Source organism: Fulmarus glacialis, unplaced genomic scaffold (genome assembly GCF_000690835.1).
Source record: "Fulmarus glacialis isolate BGI_N327 unplaced genomic scaffold, ASM69083v1 scaffold7884, whole genome shotgun sequence".
Classification (NCBI taxonomy): Eukaryota; Metazoa; Chordata; class Aves; order Procellariiformes; family Procellariidae; genus Fulmarus; species Fulmarus glacialis.
In genome coordinates this window covers 14,807-27,831 of record NW_009207363.1, presented here as the reverse complement: position 1 = coordinate 27,831, position 13,025 = coordinate 14,807, and the positions used below count along the sequence as shown (strand labels likewise).

General features: G+C 42.8%; 1 protein-coding gene across 1 annotated transcript in view; it reads right to left on the bottom strand.

The window, feature by feature from the left end:
* YEATS2 (YEATS domain containing 2) overlaps positions 1–13,025 on the bottom strand; it is a 48,308-nt gene that overhangs the window by 20,746 nt on the left and 14,537 nt on the right. Inside the window, exons 9-15 of the mRNA XM_009576068.1 lie at positions 11,997–12,183; positions 10,104–10,343; positions 8,061–8,219; positions 5,519–5,622; positions 2,819–2,926; positions 1,575–1,748; positions 118–376 (exon numbers count right to left, since the gene is read on the bottom strand). Of these exons, the coding sequence (XP_009574363.1) occupies positions 118–376; positions 1,575–1,748; positions 2,819–2,926; positions 5,519–5,622; positions 8,061–8,219; positions 10,104–10,343; positions 11,997–12,183 (1,231 nt within the window). The remainder of the gene's footprint in view (positions 1–117; positions 377–1,574; positions 1,749–2,818; positions 2,927–5,518; positions 5,623–8,060; positions 8,220–10,103; positions 10,344–11,996; positions 12,184–13,025) is intronic.

The window sequence follows — 13,025 nt, the reverse complement described above, 5'->3', positions numbered from 1 at the left end:
TCTCCACTCATTTGAAGTTTTTCAATCACACGTAGTTATTTTGCAGTTGAAAAAATCATTATAGAGCCCCAAAATCTACCCATCATGAGCTACTAACAAGGTGTAAAATTACCCTACCTGAGCCTTGAGATGTACTCTTCTGAGCACCTGTGGAAGAAACTTGCGCCTTTGTTATAGTCTGCACAGGCTGAGCAACAATTGTCCCTCCACCTCCACTCACGATGGCTTTGGCTACACCTTGAGTCACAACCTGCTTTGGACCAACAGCCTTTGCTACCGAAGAGCTAGATTTTGCCACAAGTATCTGGCCACCACTGATAGCCACCGCTTGTTTCACTGTCGACTGTAAAGCAGAACCAACTGGAACGCCAACAACCTGCAACAAATAAATATTGGACCATGTGCTGCCGGCAAAAGCAATCATGTGAATTCTAGCTGGTACACTTCCTCCATCTCTAGACATTTCAGGACACTTTATACATGTCTGGTCACATATAAAAGCTATTCATTTGAAAACAAAACTGAATTGGCAAGAGGCCAATCCCAAGTAAAAAGATAAACTGTTAAACACGATCGGGATTTCAGAGCACCCACAAAAGATTAAGTACATTCGAATTACATGGCACTTCCATTTTTTTCTGATATATAAGCAATGGCTTAATTCCAGCTGAAGATAAAGCTCTCCTTGGCAAAGCAGAGAGATCCAGAAATTTAGTTTCAACACGTTCATGGGAACAGACTCCCTGGGAAAACTATGGCCTCAAAGCAGAATCCACGAAGTGCTTCAATTTTATGTGTTGAGAGTAACTGCAGGCAAACATGAGTTTGCATACCTGCTCAAACAGGCAATGAACTGTTGCAAATGCAAATATATATTTACTTATGCAAAAGTGAAAGCTCCCTATGCAGTCTCTTGTGCTTGGCACATGATTAGACTCCATCCACAACGGAAACAGGCAAGAATGGAGGCAGTTTCTGACACATCTGTCATCTCGTCACTGCACAGTTACCATGCCTTCTCAGAAGCTGCGTCACTCCTGTCATAGCAGCACTGCATTGGCATAGACACCTACAATAAAACACTTGAGTTGCCACTCAATTAGGACTGCTTCCACCTCATGCTAGTTCTGGCTCAGCATCCACCCCACTCCCTATTTGTCCTGTTCTTTTTCGTTGCAGGCCTGCAGTCCAAAGAAAGAATTTGCCTTCTCTTACAGAAAGACTTGAATGAGTTTCAGCAAGAGCTGGTGATGGCAGCCAACGTTCTGGGTTGACAGGCTCCAGTTCAAAACCACCCCCACCACGCTGTTGCAATGGGTTAGACAGAAGTGGGAGATGTTCCCTGTACGCAATGAAATGCAACAGCACCTGCTTACCCTGCTCCCTTCTCAGGGACTACAGGTAAGCATGGTATGAGCCATTCTGTGCACATGGGGAAACTAGCTACCCATGGTGCTGCTGCCTGTGTCCGAGACAGAAGCAACCCTACACCCTTGAGAGAAGCATGAGGTGTTGCAATGAAACCACAAGAAAGCCAGCTTACACCACACCAAAGATGCCCAAGTGCTTCATACCTTAGACTGCACTGTCCCCTCGCCTGTGCTCACGACCGGCTTCTGCGGTGACAAGGCTAACATGTGACTCCCTTTTACAGTGACATACTGCTGCACAGAGCTCTGCGTGGTTGTCCCTGTCACCGGTAATTGGGGTTGCTGGGGCAGCTCTCCCGGCTCCTGCTTTATTATCACCTTTTAAATAGGAAGAAACAATAAATAATAAGAAAAACAAACACCTTAAATCACTGGGCATCATTTCTGGAACAGCCTGTCTGCAAGAAAGGTCAGGCAACAGTCAGTAAACTCAGATGTGGTTCTTACCACCAGGTAGACTCTCTAACTCAGCTCCAAGATGAGGGCTACTCCCAACACACAAGTGTGTGAAGGGGGGTGTCTGTATTTACAAAGCATTCCAGATTTGAGAGGTCTCATAGAAATCACAGAATCACAGAAATCGCTAGTAATATTACAACTACTAGTCACACTAACGATTAACTTGGCCAGACCTGACTTCTTCAGGCCCTGCTTCTCAGAAAGGAGCCAGAACACTTTAAGGTTTCAAATTTCTAAGCACCTTCCTGCTCAGAACACATTCTAAAGCTCAATTTTTTTTTCTATCCTGCAAAATTACAACCGATATTATAGCTATAGATATTGTAAATTATTATAGCTGACATTCTCTTGTGTATGTGTTTTATGTTTCTCTGTGACAGGCCCTAAATCTAATCATTAAGGTCAGCGACTCAAGAAAGGCTGAGTTTTTTTGCATTAGATTGCTGTAGGTACTGTAACTGGTAGGAAGATTCTTCCACCTTTTACTTGGATCACCTAATATTGCCAGAAATCACTTCAAATTCCACATGGTAACATTTAAGGAAATGTACTCACAAGTAACAACATCTGACATTCAGAAATCACTATAGCATTTTTTAAGAAGCTCCTGATAAGTCTACTGCAGTTTACTTTTACTGTACCCCACTGAAAAATACTTTAAAAAGATCAGCCTCAATATGACAGTAATTCAAAGAAAAACAAGAAAGGATGAAAGAGGAGGTAAAAAGAAAGATCATAGGAACAGCAGAGCCACAAGAAAGGCAAGCAAGATACATTCTTTGAGAGGTGCTAGAGAGCACTTGGCAGCAAGACATACTGGTTCAAGTAACAGTTTTACATGCACTGGAAGTTACACAGTTTGTGGCACAAGTCAGCATGAAATGGCATTACTGGGCTCCTTGTCCCAGCACAAAAGCCAAGAGGAATACCTTTGTAAAAGCTCCAAGTCCTCCAGTGACCGATTTGGGGCTTTGCACTTTGGAATGACTCCCGATGGGACAAAGGGGTGGCATGGTGGCAAATAGAGAATCCTCCTGCTGCGAATAGAAAGACATGGCGCAAAAATCGGTGAAATGTCCAACACAAGAAATAAAACAAGTGACTGCTAATAAAGGGTAGCATAGACCATCTGGGCAGTCCCAAATTACCTGTACAAATAAGCCATTTCCAAAATCAGTCAACACTTAAGTAAAAGGAGTGTAACATACTTAATACAACCTATAAAGCAATTTTTATTTGGAAAGTTACATCTCCAACAGCAGTAACAGTTTCTTACCATATCATACACAGGTGAAAGAAATCAACTCGTGTTCCCCCACCAGCTTTTTATACAAAGCATTTCAGAGCTGTAAAATTCAAGTAGGCTCAGGGTGGATTTTATCAATGTGTATAAATACCTGACGGGAAGGTGTAAAGAAGATCGAGCCAGACAACAAGAGTCAATGGGCACAAACTGAAACACAGGAAATTCTGTTTAACTATAAGAATTTTTTTTTTTTTTTTAATTTAATGGTGATCAAACACTGGAACAGGTTGCCCAGAAAGGTTGTGGACTCTCCAGCCTTGGAGATACTCAAAAACTGACTGGACACATTCCTGAGCAACCTGCTCTAGGTTCACCCTGCTTTAAGCAGGTGAATCAGACTGGATGAACTCCAGAGGTCCCTGCCAACCTCAACCATTCTGTGATTCTATACACAATCTCAGAGAGAGAAGACAATCTAAGAAGAAACAGGTTATGGAGGGGAAAAAATTGTTCAATTTAAGTCTGCAAGCAAAATCCTCTCAGATGAATTTTTGCTCTCCCGTAACTAGAAAGACCTGATAGCACACAGTCTTTCCAGGCAGAACTCACCATTTGGCAGAAACACTGAGGCTACCTAACTAAATGGAGTAAAAAACATTTCCACACCTGCAAAATCATGCGCCTGGCATTCCTGGATCTGAGGCTGGTAGACAAGTCAAATGCATTTGAGGAAGTTTGTTATGGTTCTGTTTTGTTTAAGTAAAATAATTGTACTCTTTTACAATCAATATGAACACCAAAGCCATGGTTTCACAACCACTTGGCCCATCCTTGGCTTGGATCATGACCAGAAAGCAAACCCTCAGACTCTAGCTTAATACTCCTGCTGTCTTACTTGTACTGACACATATGGCTGAAAGCAGATTTGTTTCCAACCAGATTAGTTGTCTGCTCTGGTTCACCACATCGCTGCACAATTGGTAGCAAACAGGGAGAGGTGTGAAGACAAGGCTAGAGGCGTAACCAGTCCTCTCAACAGCAGCGTGCATATCGGTCATTTCAAAGTGGCTGAAGAAACACAGCCTTAAGTCATTATAAAAAATACAGAGAAAACTAGCATAGTGAAGTGATGAAAAGTGGTGAGTTAAGCACAATCTGTAACATCACACTGAACTACCAGACACCCCCTCCTCTTTAAAGAAACCATAAAATTACAGCTTTTCCACCAACCAACCAGAAGACGTAAATAAAAATACATTTCTGTTTACGCAGCTATGTTTTTTATAATTTTTTAAAAATATCTTCAGTTTTTAACTTTGCCCTGGAAATACAGAATTCAATTGTTACTAATGACATCTGCCTACTTTGACTCACTGAAAACCTTTCAGAAATAACCGTTCCAAATCATTGAAAAATAAAGACTAATGAATGGTTTTCAACATAGTTAAGCGAAATCCATCTGAGACAGGCTCTGAAAAGCTGAATAGCTAGCTGCACACCTGAGACTTAAAATGCTACTCCAAACTAACTGCTTCAGACAGCAATCTTCAACACTTTTTCCCTAACAGACATAGGAAGCATTTCAGTTCCAAATGTAAAGTGATTTGCTCCCCGCAGGCTGACTGGCAAACCTCTCCCCCCTACATCATATCCACAATTAATATTCTTGCGACTTGGAGACAGGGAAACGCTCCTGTTTTCAGCAGCACACCCATCTGCTGCTTTCAGAAAGAGCCTCACTGATGCCACTTGCCTGCCAGAAATATCCTTCCTAGCACAAGATGTGGGAGAGATTTTATGTGAGACAGTTCAGCTCCATACCTTTTGGGCTTTGCAGATCAGAAGCATGAACCCTATTTATCACTGTTTGTTTACACATTTAGTTACTCCACTGTTTACACAAACATTTTTCTAAATGCAGGCAGTTGTAAAACCACTAAATGAGCTATTTTCAGGCTGCTAGGAGCAACTGCTGTACAAAAATAATGAACAGAGAGAAGGTTTTGAGGTAGGCACCTCTGGTTTAATCACATATTGTCACTAACAAAGTGAAGAAGATCAAAGTCAGCTAGAGAAGAGCTTTTTTGAAAGATAAGACACTTTGAGAGCTATGCCCTCCACGGATTTCCTTGTAGAAAAGCAAAAGAGCAGTGCCTTTAACAGAGGCGTAGGCAAGTCTAATTAGAGCCGCACGAAGTGACCCTATCATCTTGTATAACCACCATGTTCTCATACGGCTCCATCTGTTAGACACAGTAAACCTTCATATGAAATGACAACCAAAAAGAACTTGCCCGAAATGCACAATTTATAATACTAAAAAGCCCTGTTTAATAGGAAGCTGGATTTTAAATGGCAAGTACACACCTAATGAGAACGTTACCTTGACAACTGAGGTGACAAAACTGCTCCCATGGGTCTTTGATACAGGAGATCCAGTTCCGTGAGAGGCCTGACAAACACTGGTCAGTTTGCTGGTGGGGCTCCCTGCGGATTGGGAGATAAACCAGATGTCAGGTGAGGGACGGGGAGCGGTGCCCCTGAACACATGAAACCTCTTCTAACGAGAAAAATGGCATTTCATTTCAACTCTGTATTCTCCATGAGGTACGTCAGTGGGAGCTGGCATGGGCACAAAACAAATCCACTACCGAATTTCCACCTGCAGAATCCACACCCCAGAGGAGGTAGTCTCCACTCGGAGCTCTGTTTGCTGCAAGCAAATGGTCAAGGCACCTTCCTGGGACACTGAGGGTATCAGCTACAAGTGTGACTCTGTGAAATTAGGACAGTAAATGAGCTGCCAGTCAGAACTTGCTGCTGCAGATGTAATGTCCTCCACTGCCCAGAAGCCCTCTGAACCTACGCTAGCCTCGAACATTGGCACAGGGGAAGGCTTGGAGGAGGCTGGCGTGGGAGGGAAAAGGAAGGCCAGAAAAGGAGGGAGACAAAGTGAGGAGTAACAAGACGAAAGGACAGGGTGAGGTAGGGACAAAGACGAAACAGAAATAGGGAATGAAGACATAGGCTCCTCTGTCTGTGGAAGACTGCTTTTGCAAAATCATCATACGGAGACGTGTTCCATGGCACTCTCCTGACCCCCCTGAGATGGATGGGGGTTCAGTGGTAAACTCACCCGGCATTATCAGAGTGCGTAAACACCACTGTTGCTCAGCAACAGTTTTGTTACTGCTGTTGGTTTGGTTTGTTAGTTTCGTTTAAGAGATGCCAAAGCCATGGATTACACACATGAAAACACACTAATAGTCTTTCATAAGTTGCACTACAATCTGCACTTAAACTTAAAAGTAAATGAGCAGCCATTTCTCGCAATAATGGGGTGTGGGAAGGCTGGTTTTCACAGAGCATGATGTTTCAGATCTCACCCCTCTTTTTCAATGTGATCTGTGACTTTGTCTGTAATGTAACATTTCACTTAATCCAGCCTGGCTGCTGTTGCCAAAAAGCCAGTTCCACATTCTCGCTTGCTCCCTCATACAGGGGGGTCTGGCGATGAGGCTATCTGACAAAACTCAGTCTGGGGAGGGGATGGTATTAATCATCTGCTCTGCCACTGATCTGATCTGACTCGTGCAGGATACGGGGGAAGTGGCAGGAGTGCAGGGGAGGGAGAGGCATCAGGCAGTTTATTCTAGGCCAGTCTGTACTTACATCACACTAACGTGGGAAACTACCCCTTTAGTGGCATTAAGACTTGTATGTCCAAACCATCTGCTGCCTCTACAGATCCTATCCTCCATGTACAAATCGCTACTAGGAGAACATGAAAGTTACACAAACCATGATAAACCACATATGCAGAGTAGACAGTCAGGCTGGAGGTAAAGAAGAAACAGAAAAGAAAAAAGGCAGAAAACCCCCAACCAAACAAAAAAAGAATCATATTGGTGAAACAGCTTCAGTGTTACCAGGAAAGCCCCAAAACACACTTAAAAAATTCAGCTATCACTACGGTTCCCCTACAAATTCCCTCTGTGATGAAGTTAAAATGAACATGACAGCTGTGTCCCTCAGATAAAAGGATGAACTGTTATTAAGAGAAGAATTACTGCACTTTTCAACCACGCCCAGTGAATGGTTTGTGTGTTACATGGATGCTGCAGTTCACCACACGGCTCTAAGCATTCTTTTGAGACGCTGGCAAGCACACACACATACACAAACAAGCGTGTTTTTAAATAGACAGTGGTTCTTGGCCACAAATCACAACAAATAAATTACTTTTGAGTGACTCTTCCTCCAGCCCCAACACAAAGATTACCAATTGACTCCCATACCCATCACCCGTCTCCTGCAGTTCAGTCCTCCCCCCGACCCTAGGCTTATGTCACCACTGAAGCACCGAGAGAAACCAGTTAGAGGAATCCAAACCGGCTGGAATCAGACCAGCTAGAAGTTGAGAGAAGTAACAGAAACTAACACGGCTGTTATCCTGGTAACCCAGGTCTACTCAACCACTTCACCACATCTACAGCACCATACACTGGGACTTAGACTGATTTGCAAGTCGTTGCAAGCTCTCCACGCTTTTTGCCCGTATCTGCAATACAGCCCTCACCCAACTACCTGTGCACTGTTTCTGTTTAAATCTCTGTGCACTAGTCCACATTACTTTCTCCTTTTCCCTCTTTGCCTGCAAAGAACAGGCTCTCTTTGAAGAGGTACCTGTGAATTCAATTTGGCACTATTGCTGTTTCCTAAAGGAAGTTATGTTAAAGTCTGAGATACCCGTAGCCACATTACACCAGCCAGTTATGCAAACCAATAATACCTCCCTCTTTCTTTGCTGAATACTCTTCCATCTTCGCAAGCTGAAATACTGTTATTATACTAATCATTTTAAAGGGAGAATAAATTTTAAAGGGTAAGACTAAGCCACTGCCTTCTGTGATCACACTACACACCTGTGCTTGTGGCTGCTGCTCCAACCATCTGTCCAGGCTTGTCCACAATAATATACGGATTATTAATGACTGAACTAGCAGAGCCTTGCTTCATGTGCACCGGAGTGGAGGTTGGGGTACGAGGTAGCGGAGATGGACTAGGGGTCGATATTGGAGAACCTTCAGAAAAAAAGTCCAATGCTTCTATCTTGTAAATGTTGTGAGAACATAAAAATACAGCAATGGTAGTACTTATTTAAATGGCTTAGAGAAGGAACATTTTTTGAGGATACAATTCCCAGCCCGAGCGAGATCACAGGACTTGAAGGAGGAAAGAGGGGACAGAAAGAAAGGAAAAGGCATGTTAAGCACTATGGCTTATACCTACCCTGGACATTCTCTGCCTATCAGGACAAGCACGGTTCAAAGGGACCTTGAGAAGCCATCTAGTCCATCCTTGGAATCCTGAGGGACGTTACCTAAATCATTCTCACTGCCAAGACCAGTCCACCCAAGGAGATGAAGAAAGAGAGCTTCTTTCCCTTGTGGAATCCACAGTACATGCATTCAGGGCCAGGAACCGAGCAGTTCATGTAAAAAAGCTGTGCGATACAGCAGCCATCAGACAGGCATGGAACCTCTTGTCTCTTCACTGCTCTCACTACAGCAGAAGCCCTTGAAAGCAAACTCTAAAGTGTGCAACTTCTGGGTAAGAGGACCAGGAGAGAGAAAAACTAGAGAAGAAAAAAGCTGCATGAGGGGATAAACAAGAAATGCAGAGAAAAGGATAGGCAAGGAAGTCATCAGAGAAAGAGATGGCAGCAAGCGCACTAAGCTTCAACTGCCTGTTAATCTGCTTTCTTGGCAGTGACTGACAATTAAAATGGAACATAAATGCTGATCAAATAAAATCCCCACGTCTTATAAGCTGCTTTTGAAATCTGAAAGGGGCGACACTTCTTAGCAGACAGCAGAGCCTTGGAAAAATATTTAGCAGGGAAACATTTAAATAGCAAAGATCAACAGAGAATAGTCCAAGGATTTTAAGAAAGACAGGATGGCCCCTGTAATTCTTTCCTTCTGGGAAGCCTTGGGAAAAGCAGATCAAGAGAAGAGCTTATTAAGAAAGAAGAAAGCACTTGGCATAGGTTCAAATGTAAATCAGCCTGAGTACAGTTTTAAGATGTCAAGGAAAAATATTGAAATTTAACAAAAAAAACAACAACAAACCAGACACACTTGAGGAAAGTTATTTGGGAGCAGATCATCAGAAATCACACAGACTGATAGCTGGTGCTTCACCCTCTCTACCCTAAACACCAGAAAATGAAGGGATGTAACAGGTCACCTTTCAGCTTCACAACATGTGACATGGTGAGCTGCACATTAAAAATTTCTCATGTAAAACATCATCCAGTGGATGGCATCACACCCAGGCAGGGAAGGGACTATAAGTGAAATGAGTAAACAGCACCTTGACCATGTTTGGTTTGGAAGCTATCAAAAGAGTATCACATTGCTCACTGCAGTCAGCTGACAATTTAATCCAACAGAGGGGCGGACTTTTGGAAGAGGAAGACCAAAGCTGTTCCATCTGAGGAGATATCGCAAGAGGGACCACTTGAGTTTACAAGGTTGAACCTAATTAATTGCCTAACAATCAGAAACAAAATTTCTTCTTAATCCATCCCAGTTGTCTGAAAGCGGGAGGGAGAAGAATGGCTTCTTCCCACTTACAAATACCCCACATGGAAAATGTGTCCTTGCCTGGGCCTTTCTGTGGGTAGCAGTCCAGCTAAAGACTACCATTTTCATACCTAAAAGCACCGGTGAACAGGGAGAGTACAGCTCTCATCCTGCTTTTGATCTGATGTGAAGCATTCACACTTGTATTTTTTTTCTTTGAACATTAAGAAGTGTGTTTAGCTCCTTATCCTAGAGCTTCCTACTGCCTGACGTTCAAACACTGGCAGGAAATCAGAGGAAGGACACAAAAGAAGTCCAACTTGTTTTCCACTCTTGTTTTCCAGGGTGAAGCACTCGGATACGTAAACTAAGATTCACCTGATACAATCTTGCAACTCATGGTGATAGGCTGGAAGGATTTTCCTGGCGATTCTGCAGGGCTTGGACTCTGACCTTGAGGCACTATTTTACAGCTAGCTGCAATGGGTTGAAAAGCTGAATTTCCATGAGAGCCAAAGGCAACTTTCTGTGTGGCTAACTTGGTGGGAGTCCGTTCTATCGAAGATGGCAGGGAATAAAACGTGGCATGTCTTTCGGTTTCAGCATTCCCAGGGAATCCTGATTAAAACAGGGAAAAGAAGAGAAATAGTTCTTAGGCTGAGACATCTAATTCCTTACGGTGCTTCTCCACACAAACAAAACTCAGGTACGACAAACACACTCTTGAAGGAAGGAAGGAAAAGCAACGGGTGGGCAGCGCTGAACAGGGGTAGGGGGTTCCTCCTGCGCAAGCCTGTTGGATTTGTCCCTGAACAGAATAAAATGCTACTGTGCACAGCCTGTTCAGCTGTGGCAGGTGATCAGCCACTTCTTAAACATTTTCTTGGAACGACCAAAAGCTGCTGGTAGTTTCGAGTGTCCTCGGTTAGGTCTCCACAGGACTAAAGCTGGATCTCCTTCGCAGAGAATCTCACAGTGCGTTTTTTGGAGTAAAAGCACAAGGAGACCACCTACTGCCTTTTGACCTGGGTTAAGGAATCCACCTTATCTGATGCAGAAGGAGATCAATTAACCTGGAGCTGACGAGAGAAGGCACTGCCTGTCAGTGTAAGAAAGAGGCAGGTTTACTTCCTTCCTGTTTGGTGTAGCACTGCTCACCTAAAGGTGCTGCGTATCTTCCTGTTTGAATAAAAAGCCCGTGCATTTAAAATTTGGTTGCATTTCTCCTTTTTTGCCCACAAGAAAACACCGCATTTAAACAGTGGACATTCTTCTCGCTGAGCCAGAACACCACCAGTGGCATTACAGCACCTACCAGAAAGTGCACCATGCAAGCCACCAGCTTAAAGCCATTCCTTGAACACAGGAGCGTCAGGATAAATCAAGAAAGGCATCAGACCATATTGCATGCGAGCGTATTTTGAAATATAAAGTTGCTGTTTCCAGCAAGTTTCACACACTAAAATGTGCAAACCATAAAAGCCACCCTTGTTTCTCAGCCCAGTTAACCAAGGTCTATCATGTAAGCCTTGACACTGTATATTTCAGAAAATAAAGTTAAATGCTAACAGAGGCACAGTTTTTCCTACTTCACACAAACTGAAAATCAGAACAGTGTGCCCAAGTGGCCAGAACTAGCTTGTTTCAGGCAACTCAAACGATCCTAAGGCATCAACTGCTGGCCCACTGCAACGGGCGCTGATCTTACAGGGGAAGGTGAGAATGAGACCATGACATGCACAGATGCCATCCCTCGGACAAATGTACACTGCATCTTTTTTACTTTCTATTTTCAACACCACAGTTATGTTGTCATTTTTCTTCTCCTACAGTCAACTCATGTTAGGCACCAATGTATACAACTGAACACACCACTAGACCAATTCCTTAAATCTATACACAGTCCCCAAAACATTCAGAAACCTAAAAAACCCTCTGAAAACAGTCTGCCAGGAACAAAACAACAAGTGCTATTCGACCACCTTGTTTTCCAACTACATCCACTGCATAAAGCTCCATATTCACTATGTTTAGCAAAACAGAGCCCACTCACAAACTCCAGATTTCAAAAAAACCCAAAACTCCAAAAACCAAATAAACCATAACAATTTCTGAATTCCATTTCAGAATACATTGAGGAAATAATCATCTGGAGTGAGCAGGGAGCAGGTAGCACTGGCAACCTTTAAGCCAAAAGAGCAATTAAGAGGAGGTATCCAGAAAGGCTGAATTTCCAAGAACTTGAATTTCACCAATACCCATTCGCTTTACCTTTGTCCACAGAAGCATCTGGGCTGGAGTCCCGCAACTGTTTAATTGGCGAAGAAGCTTTGACTGGTGCTGGGATACTCAATGGCAGTGGTAAAGATGTAGGAACGTCAGAAAGGTCAGACTCCGAAGACTGGGAGAAAAGATATTCCTCGCCAAGGGAATGCCTATGTAGCTCCACATCCACTACCTTCCAGAAATAGGAGAAAGGGCGACATTAATATTTGGTAGCTAGGTGAAGATATAAAAAATGAAAACAACTATGCCTTTTCTTTTTGTTTTAATGTCTGGAAACCTCTCCCTCTCCTCCCCCCACCTCTGCATAAAACTTTCATTCATTTCAGAGAGACTTCCCAGGGGTCCAGCAGCACCTGAGCTAAGAGAAAAATCTTGCAACATTTAACCGCCACGTTGAAATAGCACATCTCAGTTCGTGGGGAAATCTGAATAGTGAACACTGTAAGGAATACAGAGCCCAGCTCCAAGCATCCCACTAAGGAAAGGACTGCATACTCCCTTAAGGACAGGCACAAAACTGCAGCTTGTCTTTTCTGCCTTTTTTGATAAGGCCCTGAGAAACACACCACATTATCTACTCCTCCAAAGTGTTCTTTTATCACAGTAGGAGACATCTCACATTAATGTTTTCTCCACAGACTGAAAAGCTGAAGTAATGCAATTTCACCATAAAAATTTCCATTCACTACAGTAAAACAAGGGGAAAACAATACAAAAAAAAACTTTAGAGATATAGTAAACTATGAGTTATTAATTCATTTATTTTATTTTAAGTTTTAAGAGTTTATTTTCCATGAAGATACTGAATCTTGACCTCACATTAATGTTTTCTCCACAGACTGAAAAGCTGAAGTAATGCAATTTCACCATAAAAATTTCCATTCACTACAGTAAAACAAGGGGAAAACAATACAAAAAAAAACTTTAGAGATATAGTAAACTATGAGTTATTAATTCATTTATTTTATTTTAAGTTTTAAGAGTTTATTTTCCATGAAGATACTGAATCTTGAC